The 15,425-nt window shown below is 51.4% G+C and overlaps 5 protein-coding genes across 5 annotated transcripts; 1 reads left to right on the top strand and 4 right to left on the bottom strand.

Annotated features, from left to right (window-relative positions):
- Positions 1-174: 174 nt before the first annotated feature.
- PV08_00423 (uncharacterized protein) lies at positions 175-1,771 on the bottom strand (the record flags this gene model as incomplete). The annotated part of the gene is made up of 2 exons (XM_016374788.1): positions 175-1,681; positions 1,746-1,771. The coding sequence occupies 2 exons, from the start codon at positions 1,769-1,771 to the stop codon at positions 175-177; spliced, it is 1,533 nt and encodes a 510-aa protein (XP_016240064.1).
- Positions 1,772-7,366: 5,595 nt separating this feature from the next.
- PV08_00422 (eukaryotic translation initiation factor 3 subunit G) lies at positions 7,367-8,507 on the bottom strand (the record flags this gene model as incomplete). The annotated part of the gene is made up of 2 exons (XM_016374787.1): positions 7,367-7,591; positions 7,656-8,507. The coding sequence occupies 2 exons, from the start codon at positions 8,505-8,507 to the stop codon at positions 7,367-7,369; spliced, it is 1,077 nt and encodes a 358-aa protein (XP_016240063.1).
- Positions 8,508-8,930: 423 nt separating this feature from the next.
- Positions 8,931-10,583, bottom strand: PV08_00421 (uncharacterized protein; the record flags this gene model as incomplete). The annotated part of the gene is made up of 3 exons (XM_016374786.1): positions 8,931-9,460; positions 9,507-10,296; positions 10,341-10,583. The coding sequence occupies 3 exons, from the start codon at positions 10,581-10,583 to the stop codon at positions 8,931-8,933; spliced, it is 1,563 nt and encodes a 520-aa protein (XP_016240062.1).
- A 473-nt stretch (positions 10,584-11,056) lies between these two features.
- On the top strand, positions 11,057-12,856 carry PV08_00420 (uncharacterized protein; the record flags this gene model as incomplete). Its single annotated transcript, XM_016374785.1, has 4 exons — positions 11,057-12,294; positions 12,338-12,398; positions 12,449-12,596; positions 12,657-12,856. The coding sequence occupies 4 exons, from the start codon at positions 11,057-11,059 to the stop codon at positions 12,854-12,856; spliced, it is 1,647 nt and encodes a 548-aa protein (XP_016240061.1).
- A 318-nt stretch (positions 12,857-13,174) lies between these two features.
- PV08_00419 (uncharacterized protein) lies at positions 13,175-14,605 on the bottom strand (the record flags this gene model as incomplete). Its single annotated transcript, XM_016374784.1, has 7 exons — positions 13,175-13,375; positions 13,436-13,807; positions 13,875-13,967; positions 14,029-14,096; positions 14,148-14,218; positions 14,276-14,403; positions 14,459-14,605. 7 exons carry the CDS (start codon positions 14,603-14,605, stop codon positions 13,175-13,177), a joined length of 1,080 nt encoding a protein of 359 aa, XP_016240060.1.
- Positions 14,606-15,425: the final 820 nt, after the last annotated feature.

The raw sequence follows: 15,425 nt of genomic DNA, 5'->3' as shown, positions 1-15,425 counted from the left end.
TGCTTGAACCCTTGACTCCTTGCTTGTAATCCCTGTACCGCTAAATATGCCACAAAAGAATGCCTGGAATTGAACTCCACAAGTTTCCCTGCTTTGACAAGAAGGGCCTGACATCATTGTCTCCCGAAACTTTCACTTCGCCTCGTGACCATATGTTTCAGCTGGTTGCACACTCTAGGATGATGCACAGAGCAGTTTCGAATATGGGGCAGTCGAAAATTCGACCAACGGAGAAGTGCTGTCAGTGAATGGTCCTGGAAGATGAAGTCGTAATTGCTCTTCATTGCCATCATCTTCGTATGATCTCTTCAACCCCATGTCAGGGCGGCCGAATGGTAACATCACGTCTTCATCTGCGCTCTCCTCAGATAGCGGTGTCAGAGGAGAATGAGCCGTGGATAGCGTGCAGGGTGAGTTTGCGGGTCGATTACCGCAAAGGTTAGGTTCACTTTCAGTTGGTGTGCTACCCAATGTGTTTGACGAAGCCATACTCACGGGGGAGAGATCTGATCCCATCGCCTGTCGGTAGATTGAACCAGGATAGTGTCCGTTCTGTCGGTGGTGCTCAATATGCCAGTTCATCGACTGTGAATGGGAATAGCCTCCTGGAGGCAGTGACCCAGAGCCACCATCCCCGTCATGACCGTTCCCGCGGTCAGGATCCATGCTGCTTTGACTGTCTCGCCTGCCATTGTCTTTATAGTGGCCAGGTGATCTACCACGAACGACCATAGGGTCTGACTCTTTGGTGGCAATGACAACCCAGTTCTCGTCTGCTGGTGTTCTGCCAACGTTGACAGAGAGCTCCACAACGAGTAAAAAGTACTGCTGTTGTGCTCGGCGTTTACCATTGTTCGCTGTTGCCTTTTGGAATTGTATTCTCTCAAAAGTATAGGTGGTAGGAACAGCATTGGCGCTATGATTGTCAAAGGCTCCGTATGCGCCTATCATCGTTGGAGGAATGTGATGCTGGGTACCGTATATATGGGCAACCCCGGCATAAGCTCCATTTGTGGTTATCGACTGAGCAGGGGTCGGAGAAATCAGGTGCCTTCCAGGCACGGTCTCCGTGGCCTTGTCACGCTTCGGGGTGTGCTGAACAAGGCCACGGGTCTCGCTCTCGCTGTTACCACCCAGGGCGGTCTTTGCTGAAATCGAAACTGCAAACCCATGGATTAGATCATCCTGACCGTTGCGATGGAGGTAGAACGGGCCTTCGGAGCCATGAGTTTTGAATGAAAATGCACAAGAAACTGCAAAGTAGTTTCTTCGATAACAGGTCCATTTCTGATCGACTTGAAAGAAGCCTTTTTGTATGCTAGCGGTTATTTCCGGAATCAGTTGATGATTTCGCACATTCACAATTGGATGGATAACGTGTGTTTCCTTGAAAGGTGGTCCATCATGACGGGTGAGTCCAGAACTGTCTTGGAAATGTGTCGGCATGGTAGACCCCGAGTACGAAGTGCCGCTTCCAGGGGAGAATGAAGCGACGGAGGTGCGAGCCGAGTAGATGTCTTGGGGGTATCTAGGGTTCTGCTGTTGAAGATATCCATGACTTGCTAAAGAGCCATTGATTTGATAGGCATGAGGCAATCTGTCAACCGAGCCCCTATTCGTAGGCAAAGCTCCAGGAATGCCGTGTGCCGCGTAGGTCAAAGGAGGGGATATAGGCTGAGGGCTGTACCACATGAGTCAACACCAGTCTCTCACACGCGTCCGATGACAAAGGGTCTTGGACCTACACTCTGGGGCGCTCGATACCCGTCATGCTAGTAGTATGCCAGTTGTTGGACGAGAGGATTGCTGGAGGAGCAGTCGCAAACTGTTCTGCTGTACCTGCATTGCTGGGAAACGGTTTTGGTAGAGCATAGACAAAGGATGAAGTAGTCGGATTTCCACTAACGGTTGCAGAGCCGGCCGTGGAATCTGGGGGACTCAACAGCAGTTGAGAATTGGAATGGTATCTAGGATTACATTCCACAAGTTAGTGAGAGGAAACTCTCGAATTGATGGTGTCCGGGTTATATGTGACACCTTAAGAGTACGAGAGTGGTGAGCGGTCGTGGCCTTAGCGCGGCGCATTCTGAAAATGGCGGCTGATCCCTGGACCGACTTTCCAGCGATTTCTCAGCTTTGCAGAATGGCCAGCGCAGGCGCAGGTGCCCAACGCCCAAAGCTTCAGAATCTCTGCTCCTAGCCGAATAGCTGATTTAGTGAAGACGCTGATGGACACTTTCAGGGTGCCTGAACCGTCGCGGGAAGTCAAGATCGAATACTTACGTTGTGTCGCTCAATAACGAGTTGCCGTTGTACTCGAGACTGGAATTTGTTGGCAATCCCACGGCGGAAGTTGACGCACCATTCGTCAAAGCCCTCTGGTACTTTCGTGAGGCATAGTCATTGGTAGGGTAGGAGGGATTTGAAAAGGGACGCTCGTGGGCAAGATATTTGGATTCGGATGAAATTGGAAAGTCGAAAGGAGAGGAATGCTGGAGCAACGCTGCCAAAAAGGTCAGTGGCCAGTAGTGATTAGAAGACGATCTAGGGCACGATTTGAGAAAATGGACAAAAGCCTGCCACAAGGCCGATGCATTTCGGCGGGGTATTGTCGTGTACAATTACCATCGAGAGCCACTTAGGCAGGCATGGTAACACGGCGGGGCATCCTGGTCAAGCAAGCGTAGGCGGCAACCGTGGCGCGAGATGAATGCACAATGCCCTCCGAGAGCACGGCATATCAATGCTAGATTGCCGAGCTACCATGCGGTACGGTGCGCCGCCTGATCATCCGCGCGAGGACTCGGCAGAGTCAACACCAAGGAGGAAGATGTTCAGATGCTCATGCTTGACGGAGTACCTACTTGGATCCATTATGGCAGCAAATGGCAAGGCTGAAAGAGCACGGGGAGTCCGTTTTAGCCTTCCCCACTCGTTTGCTTTCACCAGATCAGGCGACTGATCCTGTTTCGCTGGCTTTGTGATGTCGAATGTCGGCCCGCGCAACGCCCGCTAGTCACTCTTCGGATGTGATCGACCAGGATTTGGTCGTTGACCAGGGTGATACTCTCGCTGTAGGCGGATTTCTGGAGCCCAGATACAGATATCGTCACCGCTGGCGCAATCCTTTGAAAGACGAGCTTGAATGCGCAGCCTGAGCAATTGTACTAGCCTGCCTCCTTGATCAGTACGAACAAGCTCGCAGCTCGGCCGCACAGGTAATCTTTCAACACATAGTGGCCTTACCCTATATCTCTACCCGCGTGACTTTGCCGGCTTCTGACAAGTTGTAAGTCTCCGGTTTCTCCTGTTACAGCCTAGCGTTGCAACTGGTCAACATCTCTGCGTCATGAGCACGATTTCAAGCTTCAAAAAGACTCACTTGTTCGATGGAAATGAAGTTGTGCCCCAAACTTCTTGTCAATAAAAACATCCGTGTCTGAAGGCCCTTGGTCTCTGGTTCGTTGCCTGTTTCTTCGGTGTGAAACAATGCAACCACGAGAACAGATGCACTGCTGTAGTACCGAGTCTCTCTTTGAGCAAAATAGCGGAGAACGCACAAACAGATGTTAGTTATGTGGATACAGCTAGCACCGTGTGGAATAAAGCGTCGGTTCTGTATAGGATAGAGGATTGGAGGAGGATATTTGAGCAACTCAGGTAGATTTGCGTTGAAGAGTGTAGGAATCCGAAGCGAGAGAGCACATAGTAATAAGTTGAGCTGAAGGAGTGTTCAAGGAAAGCGTGGCCAAAGATCAGCCTCGAGGCAGGGAGGCACGGATCCCACGACAGCCTTAAGTCTTTTTATCGACCCTGTTGCGCAGGCAGAACTTGTAGGTCGGAATGTCTTGATCGAATGTAGAAAGAACCAGCTCACCCGTCGAAAACAGTTCGAGATCTGACAGTTGATTACCAGCATTCGGCGAGGAGTAGCATGGACCAAACGATGTGGGCAAGGACCGTTTGATGGAAAACCGCATATCATCGAGAGCCAATGAATCACCGGGCCATTACATCTGAGTCTTCAGACCGCCTGACGGTCCTGCAGCCGGCCTTCTTCAATAGCCCTGCCATCAGGCTAAAAATTGCCACAGCAATAGCTTGGCTGTCGCATCATCGCTCTCCCATACAACTTCGAGGAGAATTTGGAAGAATTGATACAAAGTTGGACCGAAATGCAGGAACAAAAAAGTCTTCCAACCAGGACCTTGCAGAAGCTGTTTCAGTTGTTGACGACCCCGACCGAGATCCTAGTCTATACCAGAGGGCCCTCGCGTCCAACCGATTGGTAAATGCTAGAGACAGAAATCGAGCCACAGCGTCGCATTGAACGTAAGGGAAGGCCTTTTTCAGAGGGCCCACCGACCAGATGGCTTTGTTCGCCCTGATCAGGGTCTCACTCACCAGCCATGCGGCATATTGGCGGAGTCGCCATGGAGGGTCAAGGCGAGGTTCAGCCGGGCAAACGCCTCAAGAGACGTATTCAAGTGCCCGGGGAAATCATACGGGACCGATGTTGACAACGAAACTTGATGTCTGAACCTAAATAGACCCAGGCGCATGAAGCCGCCTCCCGATGAGCCGATCTTTGGCCAGCTTGTGAAGTGGCCAATGGGTCGATAGTCACGGCAAGGACGAATCCTGGCGCATTTGGGAATGGATTCCTACCCTTCATAGACATGGCCCAGCCAGGAGAAAATACCCCGACTGGCAGGACACCCACCGGTTGCAGGAGAAGCCTCGACAGGAGGACGCCACGCACGAATGTAAGGGAGAAGATAGTTCTTTCATGCCTGGAAGAGCTCCTTGACGATCAGGGTTCTCCTTTGAACCTTTCAGGGACCAGAGTCCGAAGTACCCAATCGTGCGAGGCTATCTGGACGGCAGCGCCTGGGAAGTTCAGCCCCAGACTGAAAGGTCCCGTCCAGCAACAGCCAACGAAGAAAAGATGGAGTTCGACAGGGACAATGATTGGACGCAAGAGGCCTGTTCCCAGAGGAGAAAACGGGCCGCAGCCTGTTGGCACCTGCAAGTCATTAACATGTCGTGCACAGCTACAGCGAAGAGCCCACCAGAGGGTCTGAAATGTCAAGGGATCAGGGGAACTAGGGGATTGCGGCCGGTGCCGCGTCACCTCACCATTGTAGGTACCGCCGATGGCACTGTACGCAACTGTCGGAGAATGCTATGTCATTAACAGGCCAGGAAGGGTTCAGGAAGGAGATGAGAATGGGGGGATGGTGTGAAAGGGTCAAATGGTACAAGTTGCAGGGAGGAGACGAAGTTGATGCGACGGCGACGGCGATGGCGATGACGGCAAGTGGCACCGGCGCTATCGACAACTGACACTGACACCACCAACGACCAACGACCAACTAACTTCCGCCTGTTGCTTCACCTCCTTCGTTGTGTCTTTGGCCCTCAACACCCTCGCTACCATTACTTTTACCGGCACCGGCAATGCAAACCGATCCAACTCAGCTCAATCCAATCGCAGACTGATCGCCGCCGCCGACTCTAAGCCGAGTGAGCTCCCGTCATCTCTACAACAAAACTTGATCGTTGAAACTCCCCAGCCTCGCAAGCAACCACTCAACGCCTTTGGAATGGCACAATGGCCACCTCTCTCCACTAGAACCAAAGAATTACCTCCTGCTGCCAGCTATATGGATCGTCTCCCGGCTCTTCTTTGCTCGTAACGAGCGCGAGAACGAAGTACCTCTCTCCCATTGCTCCAGGAATCTGCAAGGTTGTCGACAGCAAACCAGCCATAAAGCGCGGTGGACCTTTCGCTCAAAGCAATCCGTGCGCATAAACATCGGCTTGACTGAGGCCACAGTCATCTTGTTCTTCCATTCGGATTCTCTGCTGCAAGCCGCGCGTCTGCCATGGATCAGGGCCATAGTCCTGCGCGACGTCTTCTGGGATGGGACTTAGTAAGTGCGTGGAGAAACCTTCCGAGGGCGTTGAGGCTGCTACCATTCCTGGGAAACGAAGCTACCGGCATAGGTAGCCCGCTCCAGCCTCGTTGTCAAAGGCCTTGTTTCGCCCCTGCAAGAGGCCTCCCATCATGCTTTTGATGCCTTGACAAATCATGCGACTTTGACATGTTGTACGGCCACTGCCTATTTCTCAGCTTGGACCACCTGTTCGCAAGTGCCCTTGCCATCGGTGTGACCTTCTTTCGGTTGTGTCGGGTCCGCAGAGGCCAAAGGCCAGAGGCCAGCTGAGCCAACACACTACGTTAGGGTGCCGATCACTTTTTCGGTCTTATGGTTACCCATACGAACCTGCAGTTTTCTCTATCTGTAATTATCCTAGACACTGGTTTTGGCTTTCTTCTTCGTTCCCACTGACTCAACTCTCCAGAAAGAACCCTTCTGGGTAAAGCCAGGGTATGGCGATGCTGTGCTAGGCCACTCCTCTCAGTCATCTCTGGAATGCGATTGAACGATTTCCGACCACTTGTGCATTCCCTTGCAGGCGCTGGCCGACCACGAAAAACACTCCGAGATGTATGGTTTCAGACGGGTTGATTGAATACCGCTTCTGAATCACCCAACGGGCACAAACAGTCCTGGGAAAGTATTGCCCAATCTGGTGATTTCGATTTGAACCGTCAACAACAGAATCACTCCGCCCGCGATGACCTGCTCCTCGTGGTTCAGCCCCCCTACCGCGGCTCCGCTACCGGCCCAGGCATCCTACGCGATCCCACGCTCAGCCGAAAGGCCCTCACGATGTGTCATGCGTCAGAAGCCATACTGACGTGTTCATGCATACCTAAGTTCTTAAAATTGGTTGACGTGCCAGTCAAGGTCCGGATTGTCAGGTTCCATCTGGTTGCCTTTTTGTGAGTGACTCTTCACGCACTGCCTAGTCTTCTGCCCACGCGAACTGGGAGGTATCTGGTTGCTTCCTACTCCTCTACGAACGGACCATTGACATGCTTACCTCGAAATGACGGGCACCCCACGACTTGGGAATATGTATAGAGTACCAGTAACTACAGGGCACAGGGTTTTCTGTTGCCTCTTTGGCAGCCTCAAATCCTAATCTCAAGTGGCGAAATGACGGAGGAACAAGGAGCGAATCTCTACCGACCTGCAGCGACGTACTGCTACATGGTTCCGTCCTGCGCACCTTACTTCATTGCCCGGCACCAACTGTCGGTCATCTAGCGCTTGAGGCGACCATCACACTACTAAGTCTACAAGAATATTGTGCATGTCGAGCACACAGAGGTCAATCAAGCCCATGCCGTAGAAATTTTGTGTCATGATACAAATTTGGTATTTTCGTGTTGGATCTCATAACCATCCGTGGAAAGGAGCTTTATGAAACCCATCCCGTCGTCACAAATATTCTAGTTAGGCTTCTTTGCAAATTCAACCCTCAAGATTAAATGTCTGTAACCAAAGCCATCCATCTTCTCGCATGCTCTCGCAGCATCTGCCCGGTCGACGTAGGATACAAAAGCAAAGCCTTTCGCACGTTGCGTCTCTCGGTCTTTAGCCAAGAATATCCGGGTGATGCGACCGAACCGCTCAAACAATTCACGAATCTCAGACTCCTCGGCCATTTCGGAAACCTAGAAGAAGAAGAAACACCCGTCAGTGCGCGCACATTGGTGAAAAGCTGTGGTGTAGACTCACATTTGTAACACGAAGAGTAGCCTGGTCGTCCCTCTCGAACTTGCCGCCCATTCTCTCGCCTGCGCCCTGCGCGCCTTTTCTCAGGTGAGGAGGCACGTAGCTGCTACCACCGGCTCCAAGGCCGCCGGCAGCCTTGGCTTCGTCGTCCTCGGCCATGGGGTCGGCGACGGGCGTCGCGCCGTCGTCGGCGGGCGCCATTGTGTCCTTGAAGGGGCACCTTGCCGTGAAATGTTCACCCTGGCAGATACGGCACTTGACCTTCTTGTCTCTGAGTTGCTCCTTGAGGCTCTTCTCCTCGACCTTGCCGCCGCCGGCCTTGGCCTCCTCGGCCTGCACGTTCTTCCAGTCCCTGCTCGGCCGGAAGACGATGTTCTCGCCGACCGACGTCGTGTCAGGCTGCGGGCCCTTGGGCTTGCCCTTCTCCAGGCCGAACTTGGCCCACTCTCTCCTCTCCGCGACCTGGGGGTTTACTCTCTCCTTGTGGACGGTTGTGCGGGTCTTGCGGATCGTCTTGACTTTGCGCCCTTGGTCGTCGAGCCGGTACGATATCGTCGTCTTGGTGCCGTCTTTGTTGACTGTGGTGACTGGGGGTGGGAGCGCGGATGGGTCGATTTGTTCCGAGTCAGACACATCGTCTGCCCAGTCGGGGCGGCTGCGAAGGCGAAAAATCATGTCAGAGACGGCTTTCTTCAAGGACAGCATGCATTTCGGAGCCCGGAGGATGCGACTTACCTTGCGGTTTTCGACATTGTGTGATGCGTGGTCTGTGAAGAGAGAGCCGAGATGCGAATTGGTAATTCCTACAAGTACCTTGTGATTTTGAGCGTTATGGCAAAAGTCGTGGTTCATCATTTCGCAGGGTGGACGCTACTCCTGTTTGGGTTAATGCAGCCAAGGAATCGATGACTAAGTTAGTGCGTGTGGTTAGTGGCGACGACGCCTCCTTCCATTCTGCTCCAGAAGATATTTGACTCTGGAACTATTTACGATCAAAGAATTGTCTGGCAAATTTATTGAGACATCTCGACTTTCTTGCTACTCGCAGATTCTCTCCCTGCTGCAGGCAGGTGTGTCTCCTTCGACCCCTTGAAGCACTTTGCATTGCCGTCAGATGCTGCCCCCTGAACCTCCATCTAACTATCTTGTTCAGCTGGTCAACGTCTAGCTTCTAGCTCCAGGCAAACAGGCAATCGGTGTTATTTCTCCTTCTCTCCCCTGATTTGCCAACGCTGTTCAAGAAACTGCCGTGCCTCAAGCTGGCTTGTATTGTACTTCTCAGACAAAAGCTTTGGGCTTCCCACCGCGCGGAATCGTGTGGTCAAATTTGACAACGATGACTGGCTTGCACAACTCGATCCGCTTGTCCTGTTGAGTATCCCGTCGAACAAGACCTGGAAATATCAAGCTCAACTTCTCTCCAACCCTGCCGCCCTGGTCAGCGATCACCTTGCTGGAAGCTCTCAGAGGAAACCCAGTATTGCTGTCGATGATTGAGTAGTTTTTCATGTCGTCGGCCATCATGACTCTCTCCTCCGCGCCGCACTCCGCATCTAGAGGAAAGTCGAAAGCATACTCTGCCATGTTGATCCGAATGTTCTTCGCGAGATCTGCAGCCATGGAGACAATCTTGTGCAACTCATCCTCCATTTCCACATCCTGATGTGCTGCCGGTACAACAAACTCCAAGCATTCTAGAATCAAGCGAGTGACTTGCTTGACACCAGCGCTCTCCACGTCCTTCAATCTCTCGGAAGCTCTCAATGCACGATGCATGTCCATTTTCCACATCTGGCAACTTTCTCTATCTGGCTATTGTTAGCGGGGCCGGAATGATACGTGTTGGAGCCTCACCTTTCGCTGGTTGCAGTCGGGCGATCGAGTCGCTGAGAGACTTGAGGGTTGACTTGCTCGCTGCATCTAGCCGCACCATCGGACAGCTTTCCTTCAAAACTTTGTCGTGTAAAATTCGGAACACAAAGGACGCAAGCATTGACTTGTCGATGGACATGTTGTCATTGGTGCACTCTAATTCTTCGTAACTGAAGAGTTTCCAGACCCAGGTGTTTTCTTGATCGTCCATCTGGGCCATGGCCATGGAAACGATCGTATTATTCACGTCACCACAGTACAAATCCGCCCATTCCTCGATGTCCTCGTACATTGATTCGTACAAATCAAGAATTTGGTTATCTGACATTCCTTGTGCTGGTTGTATTGCGAAAATGCGCTCTTTGCAATCTTCCAGACTTCTGTTCAATGCGAGAATTGTTTCTTGAGATCGCGCCAGCTCGAGTTGGGCTGCTCGCAGCTTTTGATATGTTTTGTCATACTTACTCTTCTCGATTTCCAACTGATAACCCTTATTGGCTAGCTTATTGCTGAGTCGAATGTTGAGATCCTTTTCCCGTTGAGATCGTGGAGAAGATGTGGTACTCTGCTTGTCGGCGACTCGGATCAGCATCGAACCAAAGTCTTCTGAACTTCTTTGCTCGTCCAATTCCAAATTGTTACTTGATCGTGCTCCAGGATCCATTCTTGCAGGGCTCATCTTGAGGAGCTGCTCATGCTGGGCGTCAGCTTGTCCTTCGTTGGCAGTTTTTCTCACATTCAACTCGACACTAACGACTCTGGCGCAGTTGCCCTGCTTTCGTCAGATCCAGATCCACAGTATTGTTTCTCTCCTACATTTATCTGGCTTCTGGCAGCTACCTGGTCACTGCCACCGCTCCCAGTGTAGGTACTGGTATAGCCGCCAGGCTTATGTCGGGGCCGCAGACCTGAAGCTTGGGGTCTATAAGGCGCATCCCGTGGTTCGGGAATGCGATCTCTCCGTTGTGTATTGCGCGGTCTATGACTGCCGATGTCATTCGTGTTGGCCTGGCGAGGACTAACCCCGAGAGTCTTCAAAACCACGTCTCCAAATGGCATCTTGGCTGAGAGAACGAACGTCAGTCACGTATCGTGGCTTCCTTCAGGTGTTATGGTCAAGGCAAATTTCTGGAAGGGTGGGCAATTTTGCGTGGACAGATTAAGGAGAAGTGATACTTGTAATGAACGAAGCAAGGCACCTTAACCCAAGGTAAACTTCACTCAAAACTTTCACCCCTTCACTGCCGTCGCTGGAGGCAACATACTGCTCTGTCCTTCCGCAGTATCGTCAATTCGGTCTCACTTGTATCTGCGCCAACCTTTTTATTCCACAGCACGCTTTGTTTCATTCTCCCTTTGCCTGCCTTACTAGAATTTCAGCTAGGAATTTGGAGTACAGATGGGTCTCAAAACTACGAGCAGTATGTCTGAGGGATGTTAACGCTACCTTGTGGTCGCGATAGACTACGGCACGACATTTTCTGGCGTGGCTTGGGCTCAAACAGCACGAGTAAGTTGTCATATCGGCGCGGATGAGCAATGCTGAGGATCAGCAGCCAGAAGTACAGACCATCATTGTCGAGTGGCCAAACGCTGAAGGCGAGGGGGGCTGTACCAGCGACAAAGTCCCTACGGAGCTCGCGTTCAGTGGTGACTGTCCAAAATGGGGCTTTCAAATTGACGAGGATGAGCAGCGATACCAGTGGTTCAAGCTAGGCATCGACCCTAAGCAACAGCAGCAGCAGGCAGTATCACACTTGTCTATAGCCTATCCAAGTGCGAAAGCTCTTCCACCGGCTTCCGATCCGCATCACAGTCCAGTCGAACTGGCCACCACTTATCTGATTTGTATCCGCAGGCACGTTGAGAAACTCCTGACACTAAAGCTTGGGAAGGGTGTGATCGATACAACGCCAATTTGCTACACGATTACAGTGCCAGCCATCTGGGATGATGCAGCCAAAGCTCGTACTCAACAGTGTGCAAAGAATGCCGGTATGGGCGACGAGGTCCGCATCATCTCCGAACCAGACGCTGCGATTATCTACGCGATTGATACAATGGATCCACACAAATTCCAAGTCGGTGACACGTTTGTCGTTTGTGACGCTGGCGGCGGCACAGTCGACTTGATCGCCTACAAAATTATTGCTCTGCATCCAAAGGTCGAGATCAGTGAAGCAGTCTCTGGCGATGGCTATGCATGCGGCTCGACATTTCTCAACCGTATCATGGCTCAATTTCTGGAAAAGCATCTCAAAAACGTGGAAGGTTATGATGAGGACACTCTTGATGAAGCTATGCAAGACTTTGAAACACATTCGAAGCGTAGATTCAACGGAGAAACCGCAATGACACTCCGAGTCCGAGGTCTAGTTGACGATCAAGAGAATGGCATCAGGCGTCAACGTCTCACTATCCCGGCAGAGAAAGTCAAATCAATGTTCGAGCCAGTGATGTCGACCATCCTCACCCTCCTCATGGCACAATTGAGGCAGGTGAACCAAGCCAAGGCAATACTGTTGGTTGGAGGCTTTGGTCAGTCACCGTATCTTCGAAATTGCATTAAGGCAGTAGTACCAGAAACAGTTGAAATTCTGGTGCCTGCAACTGGGTGGACTGCTGTCGTCAGAGGTGCGCTGATAAAATCTCTCAGCGATATTCAGCCCGATACTTCAAGAATCACCATAGCATCTCGCGTCGCTCGCAAGGCGTATGGCGTTTGCTCTGGCCTTATCTTCAATTCAAAGGTCCACCAAGAATCATCGAGGTAGGTTATGTTCAAGACTCTTTGATAAATCTAACAGAACTAGATACTGGGACCCTTTCACCGGGCAATATCGAGCTAGAGTCATGAACTGGTTTATAAAGCAGGTAAGTAATGTGTCCCAACTCTGCACGACCTGAGAGTCACACTGCATCAGGGCGATCGACTCAAGGATAGTGAACCTGTCACGGCATCCTTCTACCGAACACAAGCGTTCCGAGAAGGCGCGTTTGGTGTGGTTAAGCTTACAATCCGCGCTTTCGCTTCCTCTGAAGGTCTTCCTGCTCCGATGCATCAGACTAGTGGTGTGTCTTAATGCCACCTCAATTCCAAAAAAAAAAGACTTGAATGCTAACTCCCTCCAGACGTCGGGGACTTTGTCGATCTCCATGCTGATCTTTCCACAATTTCTACCTCTGTGATCCCCATCGAGAGAGGTGCAGACAATCGTCGATATTACAAGCTGGACTATGAGATCAAGGCGACTTTTTTCTCTGCGCACACCGAGTGGTCCCTGTGGTATAACAACGTGGAGTACGGAAAGGTCAGAGCCGAATATGCATGAGCTGGCAACGACAACTTGACAACACATTGTATTCTGACTGAATTATCCGCAGCCGTCTTGGACATAATTCAAGGACACAGCACTGCTTTGGAGCAGATGAGATCCTTCACACAGGGACATTGTTGAAGAGTTAGAGCGCAGTTTTCCTGTGTAGATTTTGTCTTTGTCTCGTGTGCGAGCGAGACGAATTGTTTCATCATACTACCAGCACGAGAACGGTGAAGGACTATGGTCAAAAATTTTAGTTCAGTTTTCGTTTAGACATCGTTGCTCACATTCAGCCACTACAACGTACAGTACATAACTGCCGCTCTCTATCTACAGCTTGCTTTGAGATATGATCAGGGAGCTACCGTTTTGCAAGCACTTGACAGCATCATTGACAAACTCATCAACAATTTCCCGTGCCGACTTCTTCTCATTGACCACGGCAGCGGCCTTACCCATGAGGAAAGGTCGAGCATTCTCCATATCCTCGTCGGTCAGGTCGTCTCCCTTCTCTTCGAAATCGTGCTCGACCTAGGAGTACACATGTTAGCGTCTGATTCACGTATCTGGCACAAGGGGCGTTTTTATTACCGGAATGACACCCTTTCCGGTGAGGGTCTTAATCTCTTCCTGTCTGTTCTCCTCCCAGTTCTTGATGTAGTCGTTGATGCGGACGCGCAGAGGTCGTCCGGTGAAAATGATGGTGCGGACATTGTCGTCGAAGCCGGCGGTTCGGACGGCTTCTTGATGAGCCTTGGGAGCGCCAGCTTCCTCGGAGAGGACGAAACGGGTGCCGACCCAGACGGCGGAAGCGCCCAGCATCAAGGCGCTGGCCAGGGATTGGCCGTTGAACATCCCACCGGCAGCGATCAGTTGGACGGGCTTGCCGGTGAATTTGGATGGTGGTGCCTCTGCGCAAAGCTTTGCGACAGCGGGGATAAGAATGCTCGTGGGGATATCGCCCTTTGTACAAGGGTTAGCTATTGGAATGTCCACAGGACAGGAGAGAGAAAAATTGTTCGAGACATACCGTGTGGCCACCACCTTCACCTCCCTGGGCGCAAATCAAGTCGGCTCCAAGTTCGAGACACTTCTTAACGTGCTTGACGTGGCCGATCATGTTCTACAGATGCAGTTAGCACTCTTGAATCCTGGGTGAGGGGGGCATAGGGGGTTAGACAAACCATATATAGGATACCATTCTGATGGAGCTTGTCGACAACTGCCTTGGGCGGTACACCAACGGCAGAAACTGTGGTCGCGTGTTAGCTAAGTGCATGGGCAAAGGTCCTGGAACGCATACCGAATAGTTTGGCACCCGAGTCAATGATGATATCGACCAATTCACCCAGTTTGCCCTTTGTGTAATCGTAGCTGGTCACGCGTTAGTTCCCCTGGATATATGTATACGTATAGTGTATGCTTTCTCACTTTGTCTTTCTCGCGCTACCGCCTACTTGCGGCAGGAGTAGATCAACACCGAAAGGAGCGTTCTTGTCATTGAGGTATTCCTTCAATTCGGCAATTTGTTCTCGGAGCATGTCAGGGGTATATCCGACCTGGTATCTGGTATGAGCTTGTGATTCTTTTCCATCTTTGTGATGATGATCTTACACCGCCAATGACACCCAGACCGCCGGCGTTAGTGACTGCAGCGGCCAGCCTGGGACCGGCGGCCACGTTCATGCCCGCAAGCAGGACTGGGTGCTTGATGTTGAGCAGATCGGTGGCCGTGGTTCTGAGCTTTTGAGGAGATGCCATCTTGAGATGTTGATTTGGGATTGATCTAGGGAGTGTGTAATTCGTGGTAGTCCGCGGGCACCGGGGTTCGATAAAGGGACAATCGAGAGGTTTTGAGGTTGACAAAAAGACAGCCAGAGGGAACGAAGAGGATGATCACTTGTAGAAGACAAAAGAGGAGAGAGAAGGGAGGAAGTTCATGTAGAAAGTAATCACCATTACCGACGGCCTGCGCATGAGCATGAGGGTCGTGGGCGGAAACGAGCAAAGTACCGAGGCAACTGGATCGAAATTTATTCTGTCTGACGAGACCTGTCTGCGCGTTCTGAATTCCATTGTGCCACTAGGGGATCATCGTCAGACGCAGCCTATCTCGCGTTACCCCGAATACCGTGGCTGGTGCGGCACTGGCACACGGAGTCAATAAGGTGCAGTCAGTCCCCAGATCCACTAACCTGGGGTGGGACAATGGCAACGTCCGGTACAGAGTACAGGAGTACATACAGCTAAGTCTTAGGAGAGGAGAATTGCGATTGCCGGGATGTTTCCAGAGGGAATGCAAAGACTCCCATTAGCCATGTTGCCTCTGTCTCTGCATGGGAGTAAGACCGCTCTTGAGGCTGCGTTGGGGAAGCATCTGGTCGCTTCAAGACTTAGAGACTCAGCGTCGGCAACGATGCCTTTTTCAGCGAGTTTTCATTTTTTGCTCTGCGCTAAAATTTTACTTCAGGGATGACATGTGCTCGTTCAGCTACAGTATCTGTGAAAAACTCATACTATATCTTCCACGATAACAACCTAGTGGTGTGGGCTGGGTGTACTTGTTGATTTCTTCTGTTCT

The sequence above is a fragment of the Exophiala spinifera genome, assembly GCF_000836115.1.
Source record: "Exophiala spinifera strain CBS 89968 unplaced genomic scaffold supercont1.1, whole genome shotgun sequence".
Taxonomy (NCBI): domain Eukaryota; kingdom Fungi; phylum Ascomycota; class Eurotiomycetes; order Chaetothyriales; family Herpotrichiellaceae; genus Exophiala; species Exophiala spinifera.
The sequence above is the reverse complement of the archived record's forward strand: the minus strand, read 5'-3'. Positions and strand labels throughout refer to the sequence as shown.